Here is a 15,148-nt window from a genome sequence, read left to right as displayed (position 1 = left end):
AAGAAAGAAAGACAAAGAAAAAGTAGGACCAGGGAAGTGGGGGGGGGAGGGTATGGGGGACTTTTGGGATAGAATTGGAAATGTAATTGAGGAAAATACATAATAAGAAATATTAAAAAAAAAAAAGAAAAAGTAGGACCTAGTGGTCTAACCCTGAAATCTCAGCATCTCAGGAGGATGAAGCAGGATTGCAGACTCAAGGCTAACCTGGGCCATTTAGGGAGAGGGTGTTTCAAAATCAAAAAAACAGAACAAGAACTATTGCTATAGCTGAGTTGTGGAGTGCTTGCCTACTATGCTTAAGGTGAAATCCCCAGGACTGCAGGAGGGAGAAAAAAAGACTAGCATAGATCCCTGGCCTTTGGGGGTATGTGCACTTGAATAAGCTAGTGAGAGGAGCGTAAGCCCTGGCTGGGCTCCTGGTCTGTTGCGTGTGTTCCTTCTTTCCTCACCTGTCTTGCACCACGAAGGATCTGTGAACACACACAGCAGCTCAAATGTGTAAATGCTGTGCCACCTCCTCCAAATGCAGCTGCCCTCTGGCACGTTGGGAAATGTCTACACCCTGTCTTATAGAAAAATGAGAGACTACAGCTTCAGCTACCCAGGGAGGGAATTCTGGGCTCATAGGAAGGCAGGTGGACTTGGTCCTGAAGTGCCAGACTGTGTAGACCCCTTGCCCTAGGAAGGCAGCAAGGTCTGAATGAGGCTGGAAAGGAAAGTCTGGAGCCTCTGTATGGCTCTCTTGCGCAGGCAGAAGGGTGGCACTTTCTGTATGTAGTTTCTCCTGTCAAGAATGCATGCACTGCGTCTGGCTATATCTCCAACAGCTTCTCTGGACTGAGCACGTTAAAGTCAAACATAGTCGCTTAATGGAAAAAGTTCATTGGCTTGCACATCTGGGGACCAGACCAAGTTCTGGCCATAATAATTCTTCCTACTTTATATCCTCATTTAAACTTTTCTTAGCCACTCTACTTTTCAAGGTTATGAGGTTAAGGGACTTTTTCAAGGACACACAAGTAGGCAAAGTAGCGGCTGGGTTCGCGTGCACCCAGGGTCTCCTCACTCAGCTTGATTTTTTTGTCTGTGTCCTGGGAGCCACGAGCTTGCACAGTCTTCGCCTTTGCAGCCGCCAGCTTCCAACACCCTTAGTTCTCTCATCAGCCTCCCTCTGGCTCCCAGGCCCCGGACCCCTCCTCCCCGGTCTCCCTCCCTCCTGAGGCCCCGCCCCTCCCCTTAGGCCAGCGTCACGTGCCGTCCCATCCCCCCGCGCCTGCGCACTGCTTATTTCCCGCTGTCAGGATGAGGAGGCGGAGGTCGGCGCTCCGGTCCGTCTCTGCCCGAGGCTGTGGCGGCGCCGGCGGCTCCAGCCTTAGCGGTTCCTCCCTGGGCGGCGGCGGCCGCGGCTCGGTCGACGCCTCCTCCGCCAGCTGAGCCCGCGGCATCCCGGGACGCCGCTTCCCCGCCCATCCCCGTTCCTCGAGGCCGCCCACTGGCCATGGCGCAGCCGGGCCCGGCTCCCCAGCCTGACGGTGAGGCGCCCACCATGGCGGGCGCGGCCTGCCCGGCGCGGCGTCGTGGGGGCCCTTGGGGGCAGGAAGGGCACGCGCGCCGGCCCGGGGGTGACCCACGGGCTGGAGGCGGGGTGCGCGGGCGACGCGTGCTGGGGCAGCGGGGCTGGGGAGGGGGCGGGAGGCGCGCGCGGGCGGCCGCGGGGAAGGGCGTGGGGAGGCTGCGGGGAGGGAGCCGGCGGAGAGGAAGGTGCGGTGGGATCAGCACGTGGGTTCCTCGGGTGGGGAGGATGGAAATGGAGAGCATGTGCTATATTCCTTAAAGAAAACGCGAGCCCTCGCCTCGGTAGTGGCCGTGTGCCCTCTCGCCCCACCTCCGCTCCCGCCTCCTCAGGCCACGCTCCAGCGCTCTTTGCACTGGACTTGGTAAAAGTAACTGGGATCCTAAGCATTGGGTAGCATTCTTTGAGTGGTTGTGTTGCTTCATGGTAAGGCCGGGCTCATATCTTAGTCTCTTAGGGCCTCAGTTTCTGACGCACGAAGAGCGCTTGATTCATGTCTCTTTATCGAGAAAGATGGGCAAGTCTTGGGCCAGGCGATAAAGATGGCAACGTTCATCAGTAAAAGGATAGTTTAGTATTATTTCGAGAGTGTTAGGGATGAAAAGGTGCTCGAGTGGGCCCGAAATCGAGGAGTCAATCGTCTTCTCCATTCCGTCTCTACCGTTCAAGCGATGGGGTCTCACTTTGTGGACCATGTTGACCTGAAACTCCTGAGCTATCCTCCTGCCTCAGTTTCCTGAGTAGCCAAGACTTAGACGTGCAGGACAGATTGTCTTAATAATGCTCATATTGGAAGAAAAAAAAAGGCCTTGTTCTAAATAAGCCATGATGGTTATTAGAACCCTTTATGACCTTTAAACCGACTGAGCTCTGCCCCAGAGTTTTGACCACATTGTTTCAGGTGTTATTGTCGTCAACCCGGAGTTATGTTTGGAAAGAATGTGCTCGGTCCTTGGCAAGATCTTATTGTATCTAGTTGGGAAAGTTCTTTCAGGTGTATTTTTATAATTGGCTTTTGTGCTTAGCATCTTTACCTGTAAGTAGAATGTTGGGATATGGTGGTTGGCTCAGGAGGTACTTGGCCTTTTCCAAGAGTAGTCTCTTGAAATGATCTTTTGTGAAAACCTGTTTGTTCTTGCGGTAGGGGAGCTGGAAACAATGTTATCAGATTTTGAGACTCTGGCTGCTCTCTGGGAAGTGTTCTCTAAAGACTGTTAGCCTTTAGTTTGGGGTTTTGTTAGTTGCCTAAGGGGTAATGTCCAGCCTAGACTTTAACTTGCTCGCTGTTTCTATTCCAATAAAGAGAAGGGAGGTGTTTCTGGTGGGCTGTCAGGAAACAGGGATGATTTTTGGACCTTCTTTTAACTCTCATCTTTTGTATTTGGTATCAGGGAGGAAAACTTTACAAACCCTCCTTGTTACTGCAGACAGGCAGAATACAGAGAAAGCTCTGGCTTCTGGTAGGTATGCTTAACTGGCTGCTGCCTTCCTTTGCTTTCCATGGACAACTCAGGTGACATGAGTCTGGACTCTTAATTTCCTGCCTCTTTCAATATATGAAATGGTCTTCCCTGCAAATAGGCAGAAGTGACTAAGCACTTCGCAGAAGCGAGGAAAACATTAGCTTTGAGGAATCTCATATTCTTGCTATTCTCAGTGCAGGTTTACTTCTTATTTTTCAAATTTTAAGACTATGGAATGAGATTAAGTTTATATACATTGTAATTCTTATTAGTATACGTTAATGTAAATGGGCAAAGGTATCAGTTCATGAAAGGGGAGAGAAATTGGTATGTTTGAGTTCTTTGTGCCAATGTCTGCTTACAAGTTCATCTTGCAGAATTAATTGTTCTCTTTAGTTGAGTTCATATTGACAACTTTAATTAGAAGCACACTTGAATTTTTTAAAAAATATTTATTTATTTATTATATGTAAGTACACTGTAGCTGTCTTCAGACACTCTAGAAGAGGGAGTCAGATCTCCTTACGGATGGTTGTGAGCCACCATGTGGTTGCTGGGATTTGAACTCTGGACCTTCGGAAGAGCATTCGGGTGCTCTTACCCACTGAGCCATCTCACCAGCCCTACACTTGAATTTTTTAGATCTGCTGAGTTAAAAAACAAAATTATTGGAAAGTTCCTTTGCACCAGACCAACAGTAAAACATAACTGCTTCGTCTGCTTTCCTGTCATTTCAGAAGCAGTGCCGAATCTTTTTTCTTTTTGACATATTTTCTTTGTTTTTTCATGAGGATATTAAGAGGATATTAAGGTGTATTAAGAGTAGATTTGCTGGGCAGTGGTGGCGCTTGCCTTTAATCCCAGCACTTGGGAGGCAGAGGCAGGTGGATTTCTGAGTTCCAGGCCAGCCTGGTCTACAGAGTTCCAGGACAGCCAGGGCTCTACAGAGAAACCCTGTCTTGAAAAACCAAAAAAAAAAGTAGCTTTGTGTGTAATTGGCAAGACAAGATGTAACCTTTTTTTTTTTATTTCATAATTTTTGAAGGTTTTAGTCTTAATGGTGCACTTTGATGGATGCCAATTAAGTTATTTTCCATTGAGAATTCAAAGACAAGTATAAAAATTCTCAGATTTCAGTTTAATTTAAACTACATTTTAGAAGCATTTGTCCTGATTTTACTTCATTAAAATTAAATTTTTAAAAATGACATTTATTTGTGTGTGCTTGTGTACATGACTTGAGCATGTGTGTGGCTGTCAGAGGACAACCTGTGGGAGTTGGTCCTCTCGCTTCACCATGTGGGCGCTGGGAATTGAACTCATCAGGCTTGATAGCACTCATGTTTACATGCTGAGTGATGTCACTGGCCTTTTGTTTTTGTATAATCCCACCATAAGACATTGAATGTGGGGCTGGAGAGGTGGTTCAGTGGTTAAGACAATGGCTCTTCTTCCAGAGGACATTAGTTCAATTCCCAGCAACTACATGGTGGCTCACAACCTTCTATAATTAGGTCTGATGCCCTCTATATTATGCAGACATACAAGAAGACAGAACATGCAATATACATAAATAAATAATTAAACAAAAGTTTTATGTTTTTTTTGTTTTTTTTGTTTTTTTGGTTTTTCGAGGCAGGGTTTCTCTGTGTAGCCTTGGCTGTCCTGGAACTCACTTTGTAGACCAGGCTGGCCTCGAACTCAGAAATCCGCCTGCCTCTGCCTCCCGAGTGCTGGGATTAAAGGCGTGCGCCACCACGCCCGGCAAGTTTTATGTTTAAAAAAAGGATTTTGAATGTTTTCCCATAAAGAAAATGATAAATATTTGATGGTATAGATATATTTAACTTCATTTATACATTTCATCATATATGCTAGTTTCAAAACATTGCAGAGCACCCCCATTGATGCTTTTATTTTTATGTATATTAATGTTTTTGCTTGTATGTGTGTGTAGCATGTGCATGTCTGGTCCTCTTGGAAGCCAGAAGAGGGATCTGCTTCCCCTGGGACTAGAGTTACAGATGGTTGTGGCTGGGAATTGAACCCAGGTGTGTCCTCTGGAAGAGCAGCCAGTGCTTTTATCAGCTGAGCCATTTCTCTAGCACTTCATTGATGCTTTAATATAGTAGAAAAAAAAGGTATTTTAAGAAGTAGAAGTGTGGCCGGGCATGGTGGCGCACGCCTTTAATCCCAGCACTTGGGAGGCAGAGGCAGGCGGATTTCTGAGTTCGAGGCCAGCCTGGTCTACAGAGTGAGTTCCAGGATAGCCAGGGCTACACAGAGAAACCCTGTCTCGAAAAACCAAAAAAAAAAAAAAAAAAAAAAAAAAAGAAGTAGAAGTGTATTCTCCCCATTTCTCAGAGTTGAGATTTCTGTTCTGCTTTTTATTCATAGTTACACAGACGTGTTACTTTAAATCCCTGAAATAGATACGTATTACATACACAGACCTACAACTTTCTTATCTCACTTAAACTTTATTAATCATTACTATGTATGTGTGTAAATGGTCATATGGCTGTGTGGTATGCCATAACTATTGCAAGTACTGTCTCAAGAAATCTTCACATTAGTGAGATGGGTGTTATTGTAATAGTATCAGTGCTCCTAGACGAAGAAACTGAAGCACAGAGAAATTGAACATGTAAGTTAGAGTCAGGAGTTAAACACAGAACTTCTGATGACAGGGCCCTCAGGTTTGTTTACCAGATCAGACAGATACTGTTTTTGTATTATATATAGCTCTGCCTCATTCTTACTGTTCCATCAGGTGTGTAGCATGCATGGGATATTTGCTTGTTTTTCATTATTTTAATCATTTTTTTACTAATTATGTATGCATATTTTGCCTTCATGTGTCAGTCCCTTTTACCCACAGAGGCCAGAAGAAGGGATTGAATCCCTGGGATTGGAATTACAGATGGTTATGAGTTACCTTGTGAGTGCTAGGGAAGTGCTAGGGAAGTGCTAGGGATTGAACCCTGTTCCTGTGGAAGAGCAATCAGTGCTCTTAACCACAAAGCTATCTTTCCAGTTCCTGTTTTTATTTTTATTATTGAGACAGGGTCCCACTCTAGTCCAGCTGGCCCCCAGTTTATGATCATTTCCTGTTTTATCCTCTGGAATATTGGGTTACAGGCATTAGACGCCCTGCCTGGCTGTGTTCCCATTGATGGCACCTCAGGCATGCTAAGCAAGCATTACACTGAGCTGTATGCTTAGTTTTGAGACAAGGCCTCACTCTAGCACAGGCAGGCTTTGAATTTAAGGTCCTCCTGCCTCAGCCTCCTTAGTAGTTGGAGTTGCAGGCCTGCAAGCCAGTATTCTTGCTTTTATATTTGTGAAACTACTGAGTTAAAGGACATATTCAGAGTGATTTAAATGTTAAAGCAGCTGCTAGGTTAAGATAGGCTAAAAAAAAAGTATGGGTTTGCATACCTGCCAGGGTATATGAGAGGGTAGATTTCTCCCTTAAAGGCTCTGGATGGCTATTGTTTTAAATTTGTCTTCTGATAGATTAAAAAGAGGCTATTTTGTTTCTATCTATCAGTCTATTTGTCTAACTCTTGTCTCTCTGTGTATCCTCTACCCAACCCCTCTCTGACTCTTAACACTCTTGTTAAGTAGCTTAAGTTAGTCTTGAATTCTATGTAGCTCTGGTTGGACTCAAACTGCCACTAGTCCCGCCTCATCTCCTAAATGCTGGGATTACAGGCATGCCCACTATGCCTGAGGTATTCTTTAATTAACACTTTGGTGCCTAGAGTATGCCAACCCCTCTGTTAGTCACTAAGATATACAGAGATAAGACAAACCCCAGACTTAGGCTCTGTTCCTAGGCAGTTATTTAGTCATTAATTAGATTATTTCACAGCCAGGTGTAAAAGCATTTATTCAACTCTTACAAATGTGAATTACTTGCCAGGCACAATTCTCCATAATTACAATCCATCAGTGGACATGAGAGGTAATAAATAGTCCTGCCCTAATGAAAGGAAAAAATATTAGACATACACAAGTTACATTAATAGTAAGTGTTCTGCAAAAAAGCAAGAGATCATAGTCCAAGGAAGCAATGGACTAGTTTTATTTATTTTTATTACTAATATGTATATGTGTTTATGAGGTAAAATAGGTTTATATGTATATAGGTGCCCATGGAAGCCAGAAAGAGGGTGTTAGATTCCCAAGAGCTATAGTTACAGACAATTTGAACTACCTGATGTGGATGCTAGGAGCTGATCTTGGGTCCTCTGCAAATGATCTACTAAGCCTTCTCTCTTGCCCTGGGGTTGGTTTTAAATGAAATGATCAGAGTCGTGATACTCTGATACAGATGAAATCTTTGCAGAGACTTGAAGGACACAGTAGAATTAGCCAGGAAGCTATCTGGAGGAAGAGAAGTGTTATAAAGAGACCCAATTTTGCAAAAGCTTGAGGGAGTGTGTCTGACATATTTGAAGAGGCCATTGTGATTGGGATGCTAGGAGAGAGAGGGGTGATAGTAGTAGGATGTGAGATCACAGAGAGAATGGGGTGAGGGCCATAGGGCCCTAGACACAGTTTAAAGATTGCCTTTCTCTGTGGGTAAAGAGTAGTGAGTGAGTCAATCCATTTCGCTATGGGCAACTTGAAAAGGCTTTCAGCGGGCTGGAGAGATGGCTCAGTGGTTAAGAGCACAGACTGCTCTTTCAAAGGTTCTGAGTTCAATTCCCACTATCCACTTGGTGGCTCACAACCATCTGGTATGGGATCTGATGCCCTCTGTCTGAAGACAGCTATGATGTACTCATATAAATAATATAAATAAATCAACATTTAAAAAAAGAAAAAAAGAAAAGGCTTTAAGCAAAAGAGTGATATTATGGGACAAAGCAAAAGAAGGTGCTGAGTGCTGGCCATGATGGCTCAGGCTTCTAATCCTAGCACTAGGAGGCTGAAATAGAAGGCCCACTACAAGGTTTTAGGCCAACTGGCTACAGAGTAAGAAACTCCCTCTAAAAAGAAACAAACAAAATAAAAAATCCCAAGTCTTGGGATTGCTGGACTGGCAGTAGGGCTTTAGGGCCTGAGTCTAGGAAAGGTGATGGAGTCTGGATTAAGATGATTGATAGCCTGTGGGGTTTGGTGATGCATGGGATGTGGGTTGGCAGCTGATAGAGGAGTCAAGGAGTCCCAAGGAGGCAACACAGCACTTCTGAGGTGTTGGGCCATTTAGGAGGTAGTCCTGGTGTTGTCTGATGATGATCAGGAGTCCCTTTCTTGAAGCACTAGGGTGAATGAGAAGGTGTGGCGTGTTAGTGATCTGGGTAGTTTTTATCCTTAGAGGCGAAAGAGATATTGTTGAAGGGTTTGAAGCAGGTAGATGACCTGGTAGCTTAAAAAAGTGTATTGGTTCACTTGTTCATTTCCACAGAGCTGTGGAGTGAACCCAGGCTCTTTCTGTATGCCAGGCAAGTGTTCTATCGCTGAACCTTAGCTGATTATATAGTTTTTCAGGTTTGGTATGCTTTATTACTTAATTAGAAAAATATTCAGTGGTTTGGGGGATGCATCTTATGCATACCATAGGGTTTCTATGGAGGTCAAAGAACAATTTGTGAGAGATGGTTTTCTCTTTCTACCTCTGTACCAGTTCCAGGGATCAAACTCAGCTAGGCTTGTGTGGCTAGCTACTTCATTCATTGAACTATCTTGCTGGCCCTAATTGGTTAAGTTCCTTTTGCAGATTGACTGTTGTAACTTTCTCCACTTTATTTTATTTTATGAGACGGAGTCTCTCACTGAACCTGGCACTTGCTAATTGGCTTAACTGGCTGGTCAGTAAGCCCCAGACATCTTCCTGTCTTCCCCCCAAGACTTGGGGTTATAGATTTGAGTCTTTGACTTGCTTTTTGTGGGGATGACAGGGAGCTGAACTTGGGTCCCTCTGCTTGTGTGGTAACTGAGCCATCTTCTCAGCTTCCCTTTCTTGTTAATTTAGATGAGCTCTCTGAAAATTGTAGTAGCTTTTTGCTATGTATTAGATATTTTGTTTTCCTAGGTTGGTACTTATCTATTGTTTTGTTTATTGTGCAGAAAGCAATTTTGTGGTCTGACCTTTTTTAAGTTTATGGTCTCAAGGTTTCTGGTTTAGAAGGACTCCCCCCGCCCCCTCCCCCCATCTACCAGGTCAAAAAAAAATTCCTATTCCCAATGCTTTTATAGTAATTTTTTGTTTAGAACTTTAATCTACCTGGATCTACTTCTATCCACATCCCCCACAGGGTTTTCTGTGTAGCCCTGGCTGTCCTGGAGCTCACTCTGTAGACCAGGCTGGCTTTGAACTCAAGAGATCCACCTGCCTGACTTGCTTCTGCCTTCTGAGTGTTGGGATTAAAGGATTAAAGGGATTAAAATTAAAAGCTTTATTTTAAAATTTGAAAGGGAAAGTTTAATGTAAAGAGTTAATAGGTCACCTAGAGGAGAAAAGAAAACCCTAAAGAAGATAATACTATAGCAGTACTAGACGTGAACAGTTTCTGCTTCCAGGGCTGAGGTCACAGATCTAAGAAAGGAATCCAATTCAGTTCCTACGCAAGAGCAGTATGCACTCATTGCTCCAGAGCCATTTCTCCAGACTCTTCATGTATAGTCATTAAATTGAGTTTAATCTTTATAAGAGTAGCTGTAAACTTTTATTGTTTATTTTTGTGTAGTACAATTGTGCCAGGTAATGGTATGTTCGGGGAATATAAAAATGAATGCTACACAGCCTACCTTCCTAGACATTTTGATTTAGTGAAGCAATACCCTTGGACTGAGAAAATGCCCAGTAAGATAGATAGTGGTAGTTCTAATTGGTAGTATAAATTCTGTTCCTCCTGGAGAGGAAAGCTTGTTGCCTCCTTATTTTAACTGGATTTGTGTTTTATTTTTCTTTTAATTTAAGTGCGGTTTGCTCTAATATAACTAGCTTTAGTTTTGTTGGTTAGGACCACCCAGAAGAAATCCCAAGCATTCTTTTGCATGTCATTCTGAGGCAGTTTGATGGTAATGTTATGTTCTTTCTGAATATTTGGTTATTGCTTCCATTACATGACTATAATTGCCATTCTTTTTTTCCCCCCCAAGACAGGGTTTCTCTGTGTAGCCCTGGCTGTCTTGGAACTCACTTTATAGACCAGCCTGGCCTCGAACTCAGAAATCCGCCTGCCTCTGCCTCCCGAGTGCTGGGATTAAAGGCGTGCACTACCATGTCCGGCTGCCATTCTTTAGATTCTTTTCAGGCAGATTCCAGTTGATAGTAATTTTTAGTGGAATTTGAAATATGGTGTTCTTTAGATAAACTTAACCTATGAGAAGTAGTAGAAAGTCATATAACTATTTACAAAAGGAGCCCTAGAGAGTGGTCAACGTTCTCATTTTATAAATGAATCTAAGGCCTAAAGATGCAGTCATGGCTTGGAGTGATGGCTCAGCAGTTAAGAGTACTTGGTTGAGCCGGGCAGTGGTGGCGCATGACTTTAATCCCAGCACTTGGGAGGCAGAGGCAAGCAGATTTCTGAGTTCCAGGACAGCCAGGGCTACACAGAGAAAAACTGTCTCGAGAAAAAAAAGTACTTGGTTGTTTTTCCAGAGGACCCAGGTTTAATTCCCAGCACCCACATGGCAGCTCACAACTGTCTGTAACTCCTCTTCCAGGGGATCTGACACCCTCACACAGACATACATGCAGTTAAGAAAACACCAATGTATATAAAATGAAAATAAGTAAATTGAAAAGAAGAGAGATGAAGTCACTTGTATTCTGTCTCCCCACCCCCTCCCGGCAGGGTTTTTCTGTGTAGCCCTGGCTGCCCTGGAACTCACTCTGTAGACCAGGCTGGCCTCGAACTCAGAAATCCGCCTGCCTCTGCCTCCCAAGTGCTGGGATTAAAGGCGTGCGCCACCATGCCCGGTTCATCACTTGTATTCTGACAGTGAGTGTTAGAACTTACAAGTTGAGCTGTCACTTTTCTCCAAAGTATTGCTTCTTTGATATAGAATACTTTCTTTAGAAGCCTCATTCTAATGTTTCCTGAAAAGAATCATTAAATTGAGAGAGGCTAATTACAGTCAAAACACACTAGAGTGTCTTGATATAATTAGCTCCATGCCTCAGGATTTCTCTCTCTAATCCTGGTTGTCCTGAATCTATGTAGATTGAGCTAGCCTGGAACTCAAAAAAGATTGACCTATTTCCGCCTTACTAGTGCTCGGGTTAAAGGTGAGCACCACCTAACCCAACCCAGTGCTTTCATTTTTTAAACAAGGGATTTATAGATAGTGGATGTTAGGATGTTACAGAATGCTTCTTTTTTTTTTTTTTTTTTTTTAAGTTTTTCAAGACAGGGTTTCTCTGTATAGTTCTGGCTGTCCTGGAACTCACTTTGTAGACCCAGGCTGGCCTTGAACTCAGAAATCCGCCTGCCTCTGCCCCCCCCCCCCCCCCCCCCCCGAGTGCTGGGATTAAAGGCGTGCGCCACCACGCCCGGCAAATGCTTCTTATGGAATATAAAGAGTCAGTGAATTAATTATGAAGAATTTTGACAAATGAGGAAGTAAGTTAGTTCATGGATGCATGCCATTTATCAAGATTGAATTAAGGAGAAATAGAAAATGTGAACAGTCCAGTAAGAAGATTAAATCAGTACGTCTATCATTGTATAAAAGCCCAGGGTTTGCCGGGCGTGGTGGCGCACGCCTTTAATCCCAGCACTCGGGAGGCAGAGGCAGGCGGATTTCTGAGTTCGAGGCCAGCCTGGTCTACAAAGTGAGTGCCAGGACAGCCAGGGCTACACAGAGAAACCCTGTCTCGAAAAACCAAATAAAAAAAAAAAAAAAAAAAAAAAAAAAAAGCCCAGGGTTTGACAACTCCACTGATGCCTTCCATCAAGTATCAAAAGGACTAATACAGTTTTGCAGGACTAATAGTTTTGCTAAAACTCCTTAAAAATTTGGAAAGGACTTCTTTTTTAAGTTCACTCTGTAATACTCTCATTACTCTATTGTCTAAACCAGACATGGACACAAGAAAAAAGCCTGGCATGGTGCTAAATGCTAGTAATCCCAGCATCTAGGCACAAGTAGGTGGAGCCCTGAAAGTACAAGGGCAGTATAGTGAGACCCTGTCTCAAAAAACAATACAAAAGCTAAACTATTACTCTTGAACACAGATGCAGAAATCATCAGGAAGCTAAGACAGAGCAAAATTCAGTGGCATATTAACAAAGATTATTCACCTGCTAAGTGGGATTCATTCAGAGGTGCAAGAATGGTTCACACAAATATAGGTGACCACATCACGAGAAATAAAGGACAAAAACCATAGAGTGATTATTTTAATAGAGGAAAAAGCATTTGACAAAAGTCAATACCCCTTGGCAAGAACTCAACTCAAGGTGTAGAATTCATAAGAACCTCCAATTTTGACAAAACCCATAGCTAACATTTTGAATGGAAAAGTGTTGACACTGGAAAAAGACACAGATGGTCATTTTATCACTTGTATTTGACATAAAATGGCAAGTTCTATTCAGAGCAATAGGTATGAGAAAGCAATAAAAGGCATCCAAATTGAAAAGAAAGAGGTTAAACTGCAGGCTCAAAAATAGACTGCCACCAGAGTGTTTGGTTCTCAAAATAGCAATATTCAGAGGTGGAGTTTTGGAGGAAACGGTTGGATCAATAGGGCTTTGCCTTTATCAGTTATCCTACTGATATCTTCATAATTCATGGCATTATTGAGAGGTGGAAGAACTAGGAGATGAGGCCTCTCAGAGCAAGTAGGTTAGTGGGAACAGGCCTTTGGAGGTTGTATCGTGTCTCAAGATTTCCATTTGTTATCTCCCTTCCTGGTTGCAGTGAAACATTCAGCTCTTCATGCCTTGTGCCATGATGCTGCCATAGCAACATGGCCTGAAACCTGAAACTGAGCCCAAATTAGTCTATAAATTGTTCCTCTCAGGTAGTAATTACATTGGCAGAAACTTAACATACTTCTACTTAGAAAACTCTGAAGATGTGGCTGAGAGATGGCTCAGTGGTTTAGAGTACTGACTGCTCTTTCAGAGGACCTGTTTAATTACCAGTACCCACAGGGCAGTTCACAACTGTCTGTAACTCCAGTTCAGGAGTTTGACACCCTCACACACGTACATGCATACAGGTAATAGATAGATAGATTTTAAAAAGGTAAAAAACTCTGATGATGACACATCCAAACACATACACACAGAACAAATTCAGGTGCAGGATATAAAATCAGGGTGATAGAAGTGAGGGGGGGAGTTGGCTCAGTTGTAATTCAATCTCTAGCATTGCAAAAATAAACCAGTAAATAAGGAAAATAAAATAACTTTGTTCCCTAAAAAATCTCTAGTGTTTTTATGTATTAACTGCCCTCTAAGAAAAAATAAGTTCCACTTAAAATAGCTACAGAAGATAATGGCAAAGGAAATGATCTATCTGGAAGCTAAAAATTATGAAACATTGTTGAAAGAGGATACAAATAAATGAAAGTATCCAGTGTTCATGGGTTGGAAGGATTAACATTGTGAAAAATGTCCACACTAAAAAAACATAGACAGTGGTGTGGTGGTGGTAGTGCAGGTGCAGTAGCACACCTTTAATTCCAACTCTGGGGAAGGAGATGTAGGCAGATCTCTGAGTTCAGTGCCTGCCTGGTCTATAGAGTGAGTTCCAGGACAGCCAGGGCTACACAGAGAAACCCGGGTGGGGGTGGGCAACAAACCAAAAAACTCTCCAAATATAAGGAACTTAGTAGTAAGAAAATAACCCAATTAAAAATGGGACAAAATATCTGAAGAGCTTTATTTTATTTTTTTCTTCCAGAGACAGGCTTTCTTTGTTAGCCCTGGCTGTCCTGGGATTCACTCTGTAGACTAGTCTGGCCTCCAACTTAAGAGATCCACCTGCCTCTGCCACCTGAATGCTGGAATTAAAGGTGTGACTATCAGTGCCAGGAAATGAACAGATTTTTCTTAAAAGAACACATACTGGCTGGAGAGATGGCTCGGCAGTTTAGAGCACTGACTGACTGCTCTTCTGAATGTTCTGAGTTCAAATCCCAGCAACCACACGGTGGCTCACAACCATCCGTAATGAGATCTGATGCCCTCTTCTGGTGCATCTGAAGACAGCTACAGTGTGCTTAGATATGATAATAAATAAATCTTAAAAACAAACAAACAAATAAAAAAACCACATACAAATGGCTGATAGGACACATGGAAAAATTCCCAGTCTCACTAATCGTCAAGGAATGCAAAGAAACCACAGTGAGATGATATGCCACTCTAGTTAGAGCGCAGTTCACAAAAGACACAAGGTTGTGAGTATGATAGGCAATGAAGAAAAGAAAGTGCCTCTTCCCTGTTAGTGAGAATGTAAATAGTCGCTATTGTGGCAAACAGCATGGAGGGTCCCCACAAAGTTAAAAAAAAAGAAGCACCATATGATAACTGTGGTATATGTATCCATGTACATGTGATCAGTATGTGAAAGAGATCGTTACGTTACCTTGTTTTTTGTAACGCCTCACACAATCTATGTGTATATTGAAAAAAGACTATTGAGTCTTTAAAAGGAAATTATGTCATTTGTGATGACAAAAACCAAGTTGGCATTATGGTAAGTGAAATGCAGACATGTGATCTCACTCAAAGCCTCAGCTACATGAGACCATGTCTAAAAAATACAAATGCTTGTGGTGTGCCCATTACTAAAGTGATAAATTTATGAGGTCATGAATTTTGAAGCCTAGGTCTAGCCATTTCATAGGATTCACACACACACACACACACACACACACAAAATCTTCATATGGAGACACACACACTTAATTATGTTGTACATAATTTTTTATCTGTTGATCTTTTTTTGTTTGTTTGTTTGGTTTTTTTGAGACAGGGTTTCTCTGTGTAGCCCCGGCTATCCTGGAACTCACTCTGTAGACCAGGCTGGTCTCGAACTCAGAGATCTGCCTGCTTCTGCCTCCCAAGTGCTGTGAATTAGTTGTATGCCACCACTGCCCAGCTGGAGCTCTGAATTTTCTAGGTAATGT

The 15,148-nt window shown here is 43.0% G+C and overlaps 1 protein-coding gene across 2 annotated transcripts in view; it reads left to right on the top strand.

The window, feature by feature from the left end:
* Positions 1 to 1,299: 1,299 nt before the first annotated feature.
* Rabep1 (rabaptin, RAB GTPase binding effector protein 1) overlaps positions 1,300 to 15,148 on the top strand; it is a 96,193-nt gene continuing 82,344 nt past the window's right edge. For both annotated transcript variants that reach the window (XM_021177944.3, XM_021177943.3), the window contains exon 1: positions 1,300 to 1,535. In XM_021177944.3, coding sequence (XP_021033603.1) covers positions 1,502 to 1,535 — 34 coding nt within the window. In that variant the 5' untranslated portion in view covers positions 1,300 to 1,501. The remainder of the gene's footprint in view (positions 1,536 to 15,148) is intronic.

The sequence above is a fragment of the Mus caroli genome, unplaced genomic scaffold (genome assembly GCF_978045245.1).
Source record: "Mus caroli unplaced genomic scaffold, Mus_caroli_1 scaffold_13, whole genome shotgun sequence".
Classification (NCBI taxonomy): domain Eukaryota; kingdom Metazoa; phylum Chordata; class Mammalia; order Rodentia; family Muridae; genus Mus; species Mus caroli.
This window is presented reverse-complemented; position numbering and strand designations above follow the sequence as displayed.